Raw genomic sequence first — 13,389 nt, 5'->3', positions numbered from 1 at the left:
CCATAAAGCATAGGAAGGAGCCTGGATATTCAACCAGCAGGGAGACATGCTTGCTTGAAGAAGTGTGTTTATGAACTGAAACCAATATGATTGGTTAAGAGGCACATATTACTAAGGCCTTGTCTTCTAATCAGAGAAATTCTCTTACACGTCTAAATTTTTTTCTGAAGTTAAACATGTTAAACATTAGGCTAAACATTTTGCCACAGACATTTTAGAAACCAAGTTTGAATTAGCCTCTGCTCTCTGTGCAAACTTCTTAGTTATTCTTTCCTGGCTGATGGGAGCAAAGTGCTGGGGCGGAGGTGAGTAAGTAATAAAACCTGAACATAGTTCCAAATATATCGATTTACATTCAATTTTCCTTTATTTTTGGAATTTCTTTTTTTAAATTATTTTTAATATTAATAAAAAGCAGCGAACAACTAAACAGTTATGGCTTTGCATTGGCAGTGTAAAGACTGAAGACTATTTCTCGATGGCAATGTCCAGTCACGCTTGCTGTCCTTGACCCTTAGTAACATTCTTGCTCACTGACTTCAGGAAGACTTCCAGGAGTAAAGATACATTTGAAAGTGGCTGAAAATAGTTTTAAAATCCAACTTTCCTGGCTTGATAGTGAAATGACCACACAGTCTGGTCACTGGGTCAAAAATCAATTACAAAACAGAAGAGTTTTTGCATTAGCCTTAGTAAAAAACGGACTCGAAAACCACAACCGGGGAGGAAAAAAGCAACCATTAAACTACAGGAAATACAGTAATGGTTTTTTTCTCTTGGCGAGATGGGTCGACTGCTTTCCAGCCCCGCTGTGGATCCTCTGAAGTTCGCGGTTCGCTCTGTCGCTTCTGCCCAGACCTGCGCCCCGGCAGAAGCCCTCGCAGCGTAGCTCAGCAGCCAGGTCCCACTCCCTACCTTCAGGGGGTCGCGTCCCAGGTCCCACCCTAGCCAGAGCCCCCGAGTCCCACCCCTTCGCCTCCCGCAGGCCCCAAGCCAGGTGGGGACGAGCCCAGGCCGGGCGTTCGCTCCAGCAGTTCCGCGTCTGCGCAGCGGACGTGGGGCTGGAGCGGGGCCGGCCGGGGAGGCGCAGGATGCGCGGGAGCCAATGGGCAAGCTCGGGGAAGCCGGGCTGGCGGCGACGGCCGGACCGGCTCGCACTCTGGGGATGGAGGGCGAGTGCCGGGCGTCTCAGGCGCGCTCCTGGGGCCTCCCGGCTGGGGGCGCCGGCGGGGACAGCCCGGGGGGTGACGCCCCCCTCCCCGGCAGCATCGGCTCCTCCGCCCTGCTGCAGGCCGAGGTGCTGGATCTGGACGAGGACGAGGACGACCTGGAGGTGTTCAGTAAGGTGAGGGCGGCGCGTCCCGGGAAAGTTCCAAGTCAACTCCCGGAGCTGGCCCCGCCGTACGGCGGCCGCCCTAGCGCGCTCCTCCGGCCCCGCTGGAGGCTCGGAGCGGCGGGTGGGTGGGTCTGCCCAGGCCGCCTGATCCTGCCTGGCTGCTCGCCGCCCCCGGGACTGACTCCCAGCAGGTCCCGAATTGCAGCAGTTCACTCTTCTGCACTTTGACCTTGCGTTCGGCAGGGCCATAGCTTCGTGGAGTCTGCAAAGTTGTGCCATTGCCCACTTTTCTCCTCTTTCCTTCTCTGACGCGGATATTTCCAGGGACAGTGCTGGAACCGGGGAGGCGGTGGCCCGAAAGTGCCCCCGCCCCTGGCAGCTTCTTTTAGGGCGCAGCCAGCCCTGAACCCTGGGAGCGAAATCACCCGAGTCTAGGGAAATTATTCTTGATTTAGTGTTGTTGCTGGTTTTGGATTGGAGACTTGGGTGGCGCCGGAGGTGAGTCTTAAGTCTAGTGGGAAGAGGCGTGAGGGAATCCCTCTTCAGGAGAAAACAGTTCGTGTGTCCAACTAGGAAGCTCCTGCGCTGCGGAGCTCAGGATTTTTTAGCTCCTGCCACCCAACTCACCGCCGGCGCTTTCATTTTTAAACCTAACCCGGGGCCAACCCAGAGACCAAAGGGCCCTCTGAACTTGCAGGATATTTGGAGAGAAATCGACTGGCAGACTTGTGGTGCCCGTAAGCTGATGGCTGTAATTTTGTTTTGGAAAAGAAAAATACCATTCTTGCGAGGCCGGCCGTTCAGTGCCACTGCAGCTTCTCTGAGTTGCTGCTGGTAGAAGAGTTGAGATGGGAACATTGTATTCATGACTAAGAAGCCTGCGCAGTAGGTTAAGTGTTACCTTGAGGTGTTAAGCAAAGCAACAGACTTCACCACTGCTTTATTCTGGGAGAAAAGTTATAAAGTGAACAAACATACTCAGACCCCAAAGAGGAATATGCAAAACTCGCTCCCTTTTTCCCTTTAGGATTAAGTGAAGTGGTAGGCACAGGTGTATTGGGGAAGTTCAGATGGAGTATCTGCTTTATACCCTTGATGAAATCACGTGACCTTTCAGTGTGTTTAAATTGTAAAACAGTGGAATTATTTTTTGTTTACTTGTAAAAAGTTTACACTGACTTTTTTTGCTGTTGTTGTTGTTCCACACATACTTTATGTTCAGATCAAGGACAGTTGATCAGTTCTTATTTATATTGCCTTCTAAGATACCATTGTTGTTTAGTTGCTAAGTCATGTCTGACTCTTTGGGACCTGGTGGGTTATAGCCCACCAGGCTTCTTTGTCCATGGGGTTTCCCAGGGAAGAAAACTGGAGTGGGTTGCTGTTTCCTTCTCCAGGGGACCTTCCTGACCCAGGGATCGAACCTGTGTCTCTTGCTTTGAAGGAGGATTGTTTACCACTGGAGCGTTAGCCTTTGGGGCTCTGCACTGTGAAGCTTGGGGTGGGGAGGATGAGTACAGGGAGTGTGTAGAGAGTGGCAAGTGGGATCATCTGGAATGGTTTACATTTGTCCTGTGGTTTCTCTTTCCCCAGATTCTAAGTGTCCTGACCTCCACCAAGAATCACTGTTTTAATGAGCCTCTTTTAGTCTGAGGCCATTCTTAGATGAAGCTAATGAAATTTGAGTTTGGGCTGTTTTTTTGCCTAGGTCTCTGGAAAATGTAAGATACTGGGAGTAGTACAGGTTCTAGGTGGGACAGGAATGACAGATTGTAGCCAGAAGCATATCTAAGGAAGCATTTCTGGTGAATTGCTTAAAGCCATCTCAGAAGAAAGGAATCTAGAACTCTAACTCCAAGCAGCTGTTGAGCTTTCTTTTCTCATTCTAAATAAAACAATTGTTTTTCCAGCTAATTTTGTTTTGTAATTGTGTATTCTGTTTTAAAAGAATGTAAGTTTCAGCAATATACTTAACCACTGCATTATTCAGCAGTGCGTATAATAATATGCAATATTGTATCTTTACCTTAACCTATGTGTCTGGCTTCTATAGAAGAGGGCCTTAACTTTTCTATGGGTCCAGTACAACACTAGCAAGCAGGATGGATCCACATGTGTGAGTCCTGCTTGATTATATTTTAGTAAGTTGAATTTTGCAACCATTAACTGCAGTTCGACAAGCAAAGTTAAGAAACTCGTCTTCATTTGTCCTGCTATCTCTACTGCTGCCTTTTTAGCCTGCTCCTCTGTACTGCCACTGTCCAGCATACCCTAAGGTGGTGTCAGCTATTGCTTTTGAAGTGTACTAACTTTACCCTTCAGAACTTTGAGATTGACAATTTTCATATTCAGTTTATATTTATAATTGTATCTGTTATTTTCTTATATTATTTATGAGTATATATACCGTACCCCTGTCCAGGTGCTTTTTCTTTTAATCATTTTATAATGGAAGTAGAGTTGATACACAATAGTATAGTAGTTTCTGCTGTATGATGTAATGATTTGACATTTATATGCATTATGAATTGATCACCATAATAAGTCTGCTGTTACTGCTGCTAAGTCGCTTCAGTCGTGTCCGACTCTGTGTGACCCCATAGACGGCAGCCCACCAGGCTCCTCCGTCCCTGGGATTCTCCAGGCAAGAACACTGGAGTGGGTTGCCATTTCCTTCTCTAGTCTAGTAACCATCATAATGTTACCGCAATATTATTGACTATATTCTCTACATGTATATTACATACCTGTGACTTAGTTGTTTTATAACTGAAAGTTTGCACTTTTTAATCCCTTTTACCTATTTCTCCCTCCCTCTTCCAAACTGCTAGTTTGTATCTATGGATCTTGTTTCTGTTTTATTTGTTCATTTGTTCTATTTTTTTTAATATTCTGTGTATAAATGAAATAATAAAACATTTGTCTGACTTATTTCACTTAACATAATACCCTCTAGGTCCATCCCTGTTGTTGCAGGTGGCAAATTTTTATTCTTTTTTATGGCTGAGTAATATTCAGTTGTGTACATATATACACAGCATCTTTGTCTGTTCATCTATTGATGGACACTTAGACTGCTTCCATAACCTGGTTGTTGCAAATGATGCTACTGTGAGAATGAAAAAAAGTAGTGAAAGTGTTAGTTGCTCAGTTCTGTGCCACTCTCTGCAAACCCATGGACTGTACCTGCCAAGCTCCTCTGTCCATGGAATTTTCCAGGTAAGAACATTGGCGTGGATAGCCATTCCCTGCTCCAGAGGATCTTCCTGACCCAGGGTTCAAACTCCGGTCTCCTGCACTGCAGCAGATTCTGACACTGAACTGACAGATTCTTTACTGTCTGAGCCACTAGGGAAGCAAGTGAGCACTGGCGTGCATGCATGCATGTTAAGTTGCTTTAGTTGTGTCCAACTGTTTGTGACCCTGCGGACCATAGCCCACCAGGCTCCTCTGTCATTGGGATTCTCCAGGCAAGAATTCTGAAGTGGTTTGCCATTCCCTTCTCCAGGGGATCTTCCTAACCCAGGGATCAAACCCACATCTCTTATGTCTCCTGCATTGGCAGGCATAATCTTTATCACTAGCACAACCTGGGAAGCCCGAAGATATGTACAGGTGTGTATATCTTTTCAAATTAGTGTTTTCATTTCTTCAGAAGTGGGATTGCTGGATCATATGATCATTCTTAATTTTTTGAGAAACCTTCATACTGTTTTCCATGGTGACTGCACCAATTTACATTCCCACCAATAGTCCACAAGGGTTTCCTTTTCTCCAAATTTTTACCAACACTTGTTTTTTGTTGTTCATTTTATAAAAACCATTCAGACAGGTATGAGGTGATGTCTGCCATATTATGGTTTGGATTTGCATTGCCCTAGTGATTAGTGACATTGAACATTCTTTTCCTCTGTCTTCTGACCACCTTTATGTCTTCCTTGGATAACTGTCTATTCAGGTCTTCTACTCATTTTTAAATTGGGTTGTTTCTTTTGCTTTGCTTATTTTCTTTTTCATGATTATTCATTTTATATTGAGTTGAAGGAATTCTTTATATATTTTGGATATAACGCCCTTATCAGGTATATCACTTGCAGATAACTTCTCCCATTCAGTAGGTTGCCTTTTCATTTTGTTGATGGCTTTCTTTGCTATGCAAAAGCTTCTTAGCTGATATAGTCCCATTTGTTTAATTTTGCTTTTGGTACCCTTGCCTGAAGAGACAAATTCTTAGATTGCTGAGACCAAGGTTAAAGAGCAGCTGCCTTTGTTTTCTTTTAGGAGTTTATGGTTTCAGGTGTTACATTTAAGTCTTTTTTTTTTTTTTTTTACATTCTTTAATCCATTTTGAGTTTACTTCTTTTTTTAGTATAAGAAAATGGCTCAGTTTCAGTCTTTTGCATGTCGCTGTCCAGGTTTCCCATCACCATCTATCGAACAGACTGTCTTTTCCCTACTATATATTCTTGTACCACTTTTAATAAATTAATTGACCATGTAAGCATGGGTTTATTTCTGGACTTCTGTTCAGTTTCACTGATCTATGTATCTGTTTTTGTGCCAGTACCATACTGTTTGTTTACTATAGTTTTTTTAGCATAGTTTGAAACCAGGGAACACGATACTGCTCACATTGTTCTTCTTTCTTAAGACTGCATTGATTATTCAAGGTCTTTTGTGATTCCATACAAATTTTAGGATTATTTGTTTCACTTCTGTGAAAAATGCCATTCATATTTTGATAGGGCTTGTATTGAATCTGTAGATTGCTTTGAGTAATATGGACATTTTAACAATATTAATTCTTTCAGTCCATGAACATGGTATATCTTTCCATTTATTTATATTGTCTTCAATTTCTTTTATCAGTGTCTTATAGTTTTCAAAGTATAGCTCTTTTACCTTGTTAGTTAAATTTATTCCTTGGTATTTTTTTTTTTTGAAGTTACTGTAAGTGGAATTATGTTCTTATTTCTCTGATAGTTCATATTAGTGTATAAAAACAACGAATTTCTGTATGTTGATTTTTGTATCCTGCAGCTTTAATGAATCCATTTATTGTAGTAGTTTTTTGGTGGAGTTTTTTTTTTCTCTTTTTATAGTGTCATGTCATCTGCAAACAGTGATAGTTTTTACTTCTTCCTTTTCAATTTATAATTCTTTTTACCTCTTTTTGTCGGACTGCTGTGGCTTAGACTCTCAATACTGTGTTGAATAAAAGTGATGAGAGTCAGTTCAGTTGCTCAGTTGTGTCCGACTCTTTGTGACCCCATGAATCACAGCATGCCAGGCCTCCCTGTCCATCACCAACTCCTGAAGTTTACTCAGACTCAATCTCCATCGAATCAGTGATGCCATCCAACCATCTCATCCTCTGTCATCCCCTTCTCCTCTTGCCCTCAGTCTTTCTCAGCATCAGGGTCTTTTCCAATGAGTCAGCTCTTCACATCAGGTGGCCAAAGTATTGGAGTTTCAGCTTCAACATCAGTCCTTCCAATGAACAGCCAGGACTGATCTCCTTTAGGATGGACTGGTTGGATCTCCTGGCAGTCCAAGGGACTCTCAAGAGTCTTCTCCAACACCACAGTTCAAAAGCATCAATTTTTCTGTGCTCAGCTTTCTTTATAGTCCAACTCTCACATCCACACATGACCACTGGAAAAACCATAGCCTTGACTAGATGGACCATTGTTGGCAAAGTAATGTCTCTGCTTTTTAATATGCTGTCTAGGTTGGTCATAACTGTCCTTCCAAGGAGTAAGTGTCTTTTAATTTCATGGTTGCAATCACCATCTGCAGTGTTTTTGGAGCCCAGAAAATAAAGTCAGCCACTGTTTCCACTGTTTCCCCATCTATTTCCCATGAGGTGATGGGACCAGATGCCATGATCTTCGTTAAAGAGGAGCTTTAAGCCAACTTTTTCACTCTCCTCTTTCACTTTCATCAAGAGGCTCTTTAGTTCTTCTTCACTTTTTGCCATAAGGGTGGTGTCATCTGCATATCTGAGGTTATTACTATTTCTCCTGGCAATCGTGATTCCAGCTTGTGCTTCCTCCAGCCCAGCGTTTCTCATGATGTACTCTGCATATAAGTTAAATAAGCAGGGTGACAATATACAGCCTTGACGCACTCATTTTCCTATTTGGAACCAGTCTGTTGTTCCATGTCCACTTCTAACTGTTGCTTCCTGACCTGCATACAGGTTTCTCAAGAGGCAGGTTAGGTGGTCTGGTATTCCCATCTTTCAGACTGTTCCACAGTTTATTGTGATCCACACAGTCAAAGGCTTTGGCATAGTCAATAAAGCAGAAATAAATGTTTTTCTGAAACTCTCTTGCTTTTTCGATGATCTAGCAGATGTTGGCAAATTGATCTCTGGTTCCTCTGCCTTTTCTAAAACCAGCTTGAACATCTGGAAGTTCACCGTTCACGTATTGCTGAAGCCTGGCTTGGAGAATTTTAAGCATCACTTTACTAGATGTGAGATGAGTGCAATTGTGCGGTAGTTTGAGCATTCTTTGGCATTGCCTTTCTTTGGGATTAGAATGAAAACTGACCTTTTCCTGTCCTGTGGCCACTGCTGAGTTTTCCAAATTTGTTGGCATATTGAGTGCAGCACTTTCACAGCATCATCTTTCATGATTTGAAATAGCTCAACTGGAATTCCATCACCTCCACTAGCTTTGTTCATAGTGATGCTTCCTAAGGCCCACTTGACTTCACATTCCAGGATGTCTGGCTCTAGGTGAGTGATCACACCTTCGTGATTATCTGGGTCATGAAGATCTTTTTTGTACAGTTCTTCTGTGTATCTTGCCACCTCTTCTTAATATCTTTTGCTTCTGTTAGGTACCTACCATTTCTGTCCTTTATGGAGTCCATCTTTGCATAAAATGTTCCCTTGGTATCTCTAATTTTGTTGAAGAGGTCTCTAGTCTTTCCCATTCTATTGTTTTCCTCTATTTCTTTGCATCAATCACTGAGGAAGGCTTTCTTATCTCTCCTTGCTATTCTTTGGAAATCTGCATTCAAATGGGAATATCTTTCCTTTTCTCCTTTGCTTTTCCCTTTCCTTCTTTTCACAGCTATTTGTAAGTCCTCCTCAGGCAGCCATTTTGCTTTTTAGCATTTCTTTTTCTTGGGGGTGGTCTTGATTCCTGTCTCCTGTGCAGTGTCACGAACCTCCATCCATAGTTCATCAGGCTCTCTGTCTATCAGATCTAGTCCCTTGAATCTATTTCTCACTTTCACTGTATAGTCATAAGGGATTTGATTTAGGTCATACCTGAATGGTCTAGTGGTTTTTTCCACTTTCTTTAATTTCAGTCTGAATTTGGCAATAAGGAGTTCATGATATGAGCCACAGTCAGCTCCTGGTCTTGTTTTTGTTGACTGTATAGAACTTCTCCATCTTTGGCTGCAAAGAATATAATCAGTCTGATTTTGGTGTCGACCATCTGGTGATGTCTGTGTAGAGTGTTCTCTTGTGTTGCTGTGGACAACCTTATTTTGTTATTGATCGTAGAGGAAAAGCTTTCAGTTTTTCACCACTGTATATGTTAGCTGTGGGTTTGTCATATATGGCCTTTATTATGTTGAGGTATGTTCCCTTATTCCCACTTTGAGAATTTTTCTTATAAATCGATGTTGAATTTTGTCAAATGCTTTTTCTTTATCTACTGGGATGATCATATGATTTTCATTCTTCATTTTGTTAATGTGGTTCGTGTCTGTGCTCAGTTGATTCAGTCATGTCTGACTTTTTGTGATCTCAGGGATGTAACCCACCAGGCTCCTCTGTTCATGGGATTCTCCAGGCAAGAATACTGGAGTGGGTTGCCATGCCCTTCTCCAAGGGAACTTCACAACCCTGGGATTGAACCCTTGTCTCCTGAGGCTTCTACATTGCAGGCAGAATGTTTACTGCTGAGTCACTGAGGAAGTCTTTAATGTGGTTTATTGGGATACATTTGCAGATCAGAAGCTTTTTAAAGAGTAAGTTCTTTGGCTTATAATCATTTATTTTTTTCTCTCAGTGCATTACAAGTAAGTACCTGTTTAATACCTGTTAAATATTTTTGTGTAAGATGCTATGCTAAGGATTCTTTGGAACAAAGAAATGCAAGATTCATATCTTGTTATCACAGTCTTGGAGTTCAGCTGGAAGATGTGACAGAAACTCTAAATGACAGTATACATCAAGAGAGATAGGAAAGTAAAACAAAGTATTGTTCTAAGTTTTCAAATAATCCAGTTAGGAGAAAATGATATCAGCTCTCAATAGAACATAGAGAATGCAGAGGATATTGACTTAAAAGGACAAGAATAGATGTGGAAGGTAGGAGAACATAAATGATAATTTGTAAAAAAAAAAAAAAAGATAAGAAAAGGATAAAAAGTATAGCAATAGTTTTAGAACTGGGCCAAAATAAGATGAGACTTGCAAACAATTTACCTAGAGAATAGGGACAAACTTGTCCATGTATAAAAGAAAAAGTTCTTTTGGGGGAAAAGAATATATTAAAATAAATTGCCTTTATTTTTATTAAATACTGTAATGTGTAGAAGAAATAGGAGTTGAAACAGAGCATAGGTGAATATGTCACAGTGAAACACTGAGATATTTATGTGTTACTCAGTAAATAATAGTTCAGTATATAATAGCTAATACAGTGAAGATCTATATTATTTAGGATAATCAGGGAATTTACAGATGTAATTATTGTCATCACCACTAGTAGACCTCGAGAAGTCATGGTATGTAGGCTTAGTGCTCAGAAGCTGGAGCTTCTGAGGTAAAAATTCTTCTTAAAAATAATGGGGCAGAAAAAAGGTTCTGGAAGGTGTGCGCGTGTGTCCTCTGTCACGTCCCACTCTTTGCAACCACATGGACTGTAGCCTGTCAGGCTCCTCTGTTCATGGGATTTTCCAGGCAAGAATACTGGATTGGGTTTCCATTTCCTTCTCCATCTGGAAGGTACAGACAAACAGAATTAATTTCAAGTTCTGACAAAGCTTTAAAAGCAACAGAACTATCTAGTATATTTAGTATAAACACTTTGAAAAGAAGGAGGAGATCATTTTTAATGAGAATGGTGGATAACTAAGATTATTTTTATAGTAAATTAGAAATATAACAATGTATATATTGTTTGTTATATATATTGTATATATTATATATATAACACTGTATATATTATATGTTATGTATATAACAGTGTATATATTATATATATAACAATGTATATATTATTTCAAAAGCTTGAAAGAAATACTCATATTTTTGTGGAAAAGGTTATTTTTTTTTTTTAGAAACATTTATTTTTATTTATTTGACTGCATAGAGTCTTAGTTGTGGCATGTGGGATCTAGTTCCCTGACCAGGGATTGAACCCAGGCCCCCTATATCAGGAGGGCAGAGTCTTAGCCACTGGACCACCAGGGAGTTCCCTGGAAAAGGTTATTTTTGAAAGAATCATTAGCTCTGTTGTTGAGACTTCCAGCTCTGATATGTGTGTCTGTTTGTATGTGTATATGTGTGTGTGTGTGTGTGTGTGTGTGTGTATAATCTTTATCAATGGAGGGACAATTATACTATTTAACAATTCTATCAAATACTTAGAAGATATTGGAAGTCTGGTTATTAATTTTTCACATATGTTCTCGGAACCATCTTTATTTAGCTCCTATTGTTTGCCTCTATTAGTCATGATCATGATAAGAATCAGAATTCTCTCCATTGATTTAAATGAAGAGTTTAATGCAAGGACTATTTATAGCATTTTGGGCAAGTTTCAGGAACAAAGAAAGGATACTGAGGCATTTACAGACTTGCAGTAATAAAAAGCCATTAGAACCCCTAGTTCTAAAGGGAAGAGAAATGGAAATAGTGTTGCTGGAACCCAAGCTGTGTAGAAGGGGCCACTTCCACATGAGCTGTGTTGACACAGAGATGAAGCTAGAAATGTTCCAGTGCCTGAAGTGTGGTCCCAAAGCAGGGAGGAAGTGTAGCAGTGTATATGTTTATTTGAACAAACGAAGAAATCACTCACATTTTGGTTGGAAAGGTTATTTTGGAAAGAATTAGCTTTCCAAAAGCTATAGTTGTTGAGACATCCAGCTCTGATGTGTGTGTGTGTGTAAAATCACTTTAGCCTCAGCTAAAGTTCCAGGCAACATCCAGCATTAAATGACTAGCTTGTGAGTAAAGATGTCTAGCATGATGTCAGTCCTTAGCATTGAGGCATGTTATCTTCTCAGCGGAGGCCCCGCACATAATGCAGGTGAGACATCCCATTTCTGCTGTATCCTGTCAGAATTCTTGACCCAATAAACCACTGAGCATAATGAAATATAAAAACAAAATATCTTGGGTTGTTTTGTTATTCAGCAGTAGAAACTATAATAAAAGCTAATAGTCTGTAAAACATAATTGGTCTTTCGGATCTTTTGATAAATACAGGATCACAACAGGCAAGTCACGTGTTCCCCTTTCTCTGACCCTCATCTTGATCCTGCCTCCATGAGCCTTAGCATTTTGATGGTTAAATAAAGAGGAACCGATAAAGGAAAATAGGGCTGATCCAGAACTATTTCTGTTCCTCCCTGTAGACACTCCACTGTCTACCAGCTCAGCCTTCTTATATGTTAAGTACTCTTATATGCCTTCCAGAGGAGGAAGAGTAGGTGAATGAAGTAGAAAGATGAAAAATCCTCAAGTTCTCCTTATGAGTGAGCATATATGGTCAACAATAGAATTAAAACAAATGAGGAACTTGCAGGGTAAATTTGGATAGATTGTGTAGAGGATCATTTTATGTTCAAGCTTTCCTAGTGGTTTCCAGTGACTGAATGATAATATACCCAGATGACACAGTTTCTGAACAAATAACATATTTTCAAGGTCATGTGGAGTATTAATTGTACTGTAATTTGAACTGTCTATGCAGCTGAAGTTCCATTCCACCTTCTGCATTTTAAAGGAGAGTTGATAGTCTGTGTCAGAAAACAGCAAAGGGATATTATGTCTTCTGTGGTTACCAGTGACCTGATTGTTTGGAATACTGTTTTGCAAGAGAGTCTTAGACTGAGTCTGGGCTTGGCAGAAAAGGGTTTGGATCCACCAGCACTGTCACTGGCAGAAGGAGTGGGGCGGGCGGCTGCAGTAGTGACAGTCTCACTGTACATTTGCCATCGCCAAGGAGAATAAACTAAGGGCTTTCACTGGGGATATGTTCTGGCAACCATGGCCCCTGAAGAAAGGCTGGGAGGAGCAAAATGTAGTTTAGCTTGGAAAAAGACTTGGGCTGATTTTTTAAACAAACTTTATGAAGAGTTCTTCTAGTGGATTAAATGTTTATAGGTTTGAAGGGCACAGCTAGAACTTAGGTCAAAGTATATGGAGATCAGTTTTAGGTCAGTTGATGGAATAGTTTTCTAATTGAAGGTTCCAGAATAAAAGTCATACTCAGCTAGGCCATAAATTCTGTCACTGTAATTGCTCTAGGACAGACTGAATGATTAACTGTCTCAGAGGAGACGAGCACGTGACAGTTGCACAATCCCTTCCCACTATTAAGAGGCTGTTGCAAATGGAATTTAAACTTGCCAGACTTAACTATGAGAGCAACAGGAAACCTTACATAGGTGGTCCTACTCATCCCTTCAACTAATCAGTGCAGCTTAATTTCCAAACTAAATTATGTTTTCAGTTCAGTTCAGTCGCTCAGTCATGTCCGACTCTTTGCGACCCCATGAATTGCAGCACGCCTGGCCTCCCTGTCCATCACCAACTCCTGGAGTTTACTCAAACTCATGCCCATCGAGTCGGTGATGCCATCCAGCCATCTCATCCTCCGTCATCCCCTTCTCCTCCTGCCCCCAAATCCCTCCCAGCATCAGGGTCTTTTCCAATGAGTCAACTCTGCGCCTGTGTTTTACAATTCCCTAATTCTAATATTTCTCTTCCCACACCTGTTATCTTTTTCATTTAGTTCTCTGTTAATGGTGTGGCAATTTCTTAGCTATCTAGGATAAAATATCAGTGCTATGTC

At 41.1% G+C, this 13,389-nt stretch overlaps 1 protein-coding gene across 3 annotated transcripts in view; it reads left to right on the top strand.

Moving 5' to 3' along the window:
- The first annotated feature begins 1,074 nt into the window (after window positions 1–1,074).
- The window catches only part of SNX7 (sorting nexin 7), a 108,071-nt gene continuing 95,756 nt past the window's right edge, over window positions 1,075–13,389 (top strand). The window contains exon 1 of one of the 3 annotated variants that reach the window (XM_043876153.1): window positions 1,075–1,345. In XM_043876153.1, the coding sequence (XP_043732088.1) occupies window positions 1,106–1,345 (240 nt within the window). In that variant the 5' untranslated portion in view covers window positions 1,075–1,105. The remainder of the gene's footprint in view (window positions 1,346–13,389) is intronic. The other 2 variants (XM_043876152.1, XM_043876151.1) reach the window with 2 other exon arrangements.

This window comes from Cervus elaphus, chromosome 20 (genome assembly GCF_910594005.1).
Source record: "Cervus elaphus chromosome 20, mCerEla1.1, whole genome shotgun sequence".
Taxonomy (NCBI): Eukaryota; Metazoa; Chordata; class Mammalia; order Artiodactyla; family Cervidae; genus Cervus; species Cervus elaphus.
The sequence above is the reverse complement of the archived record's forward strand: the minus strand, read 5'-3'. Positions and strand labels throughout refer to the sequence as shown.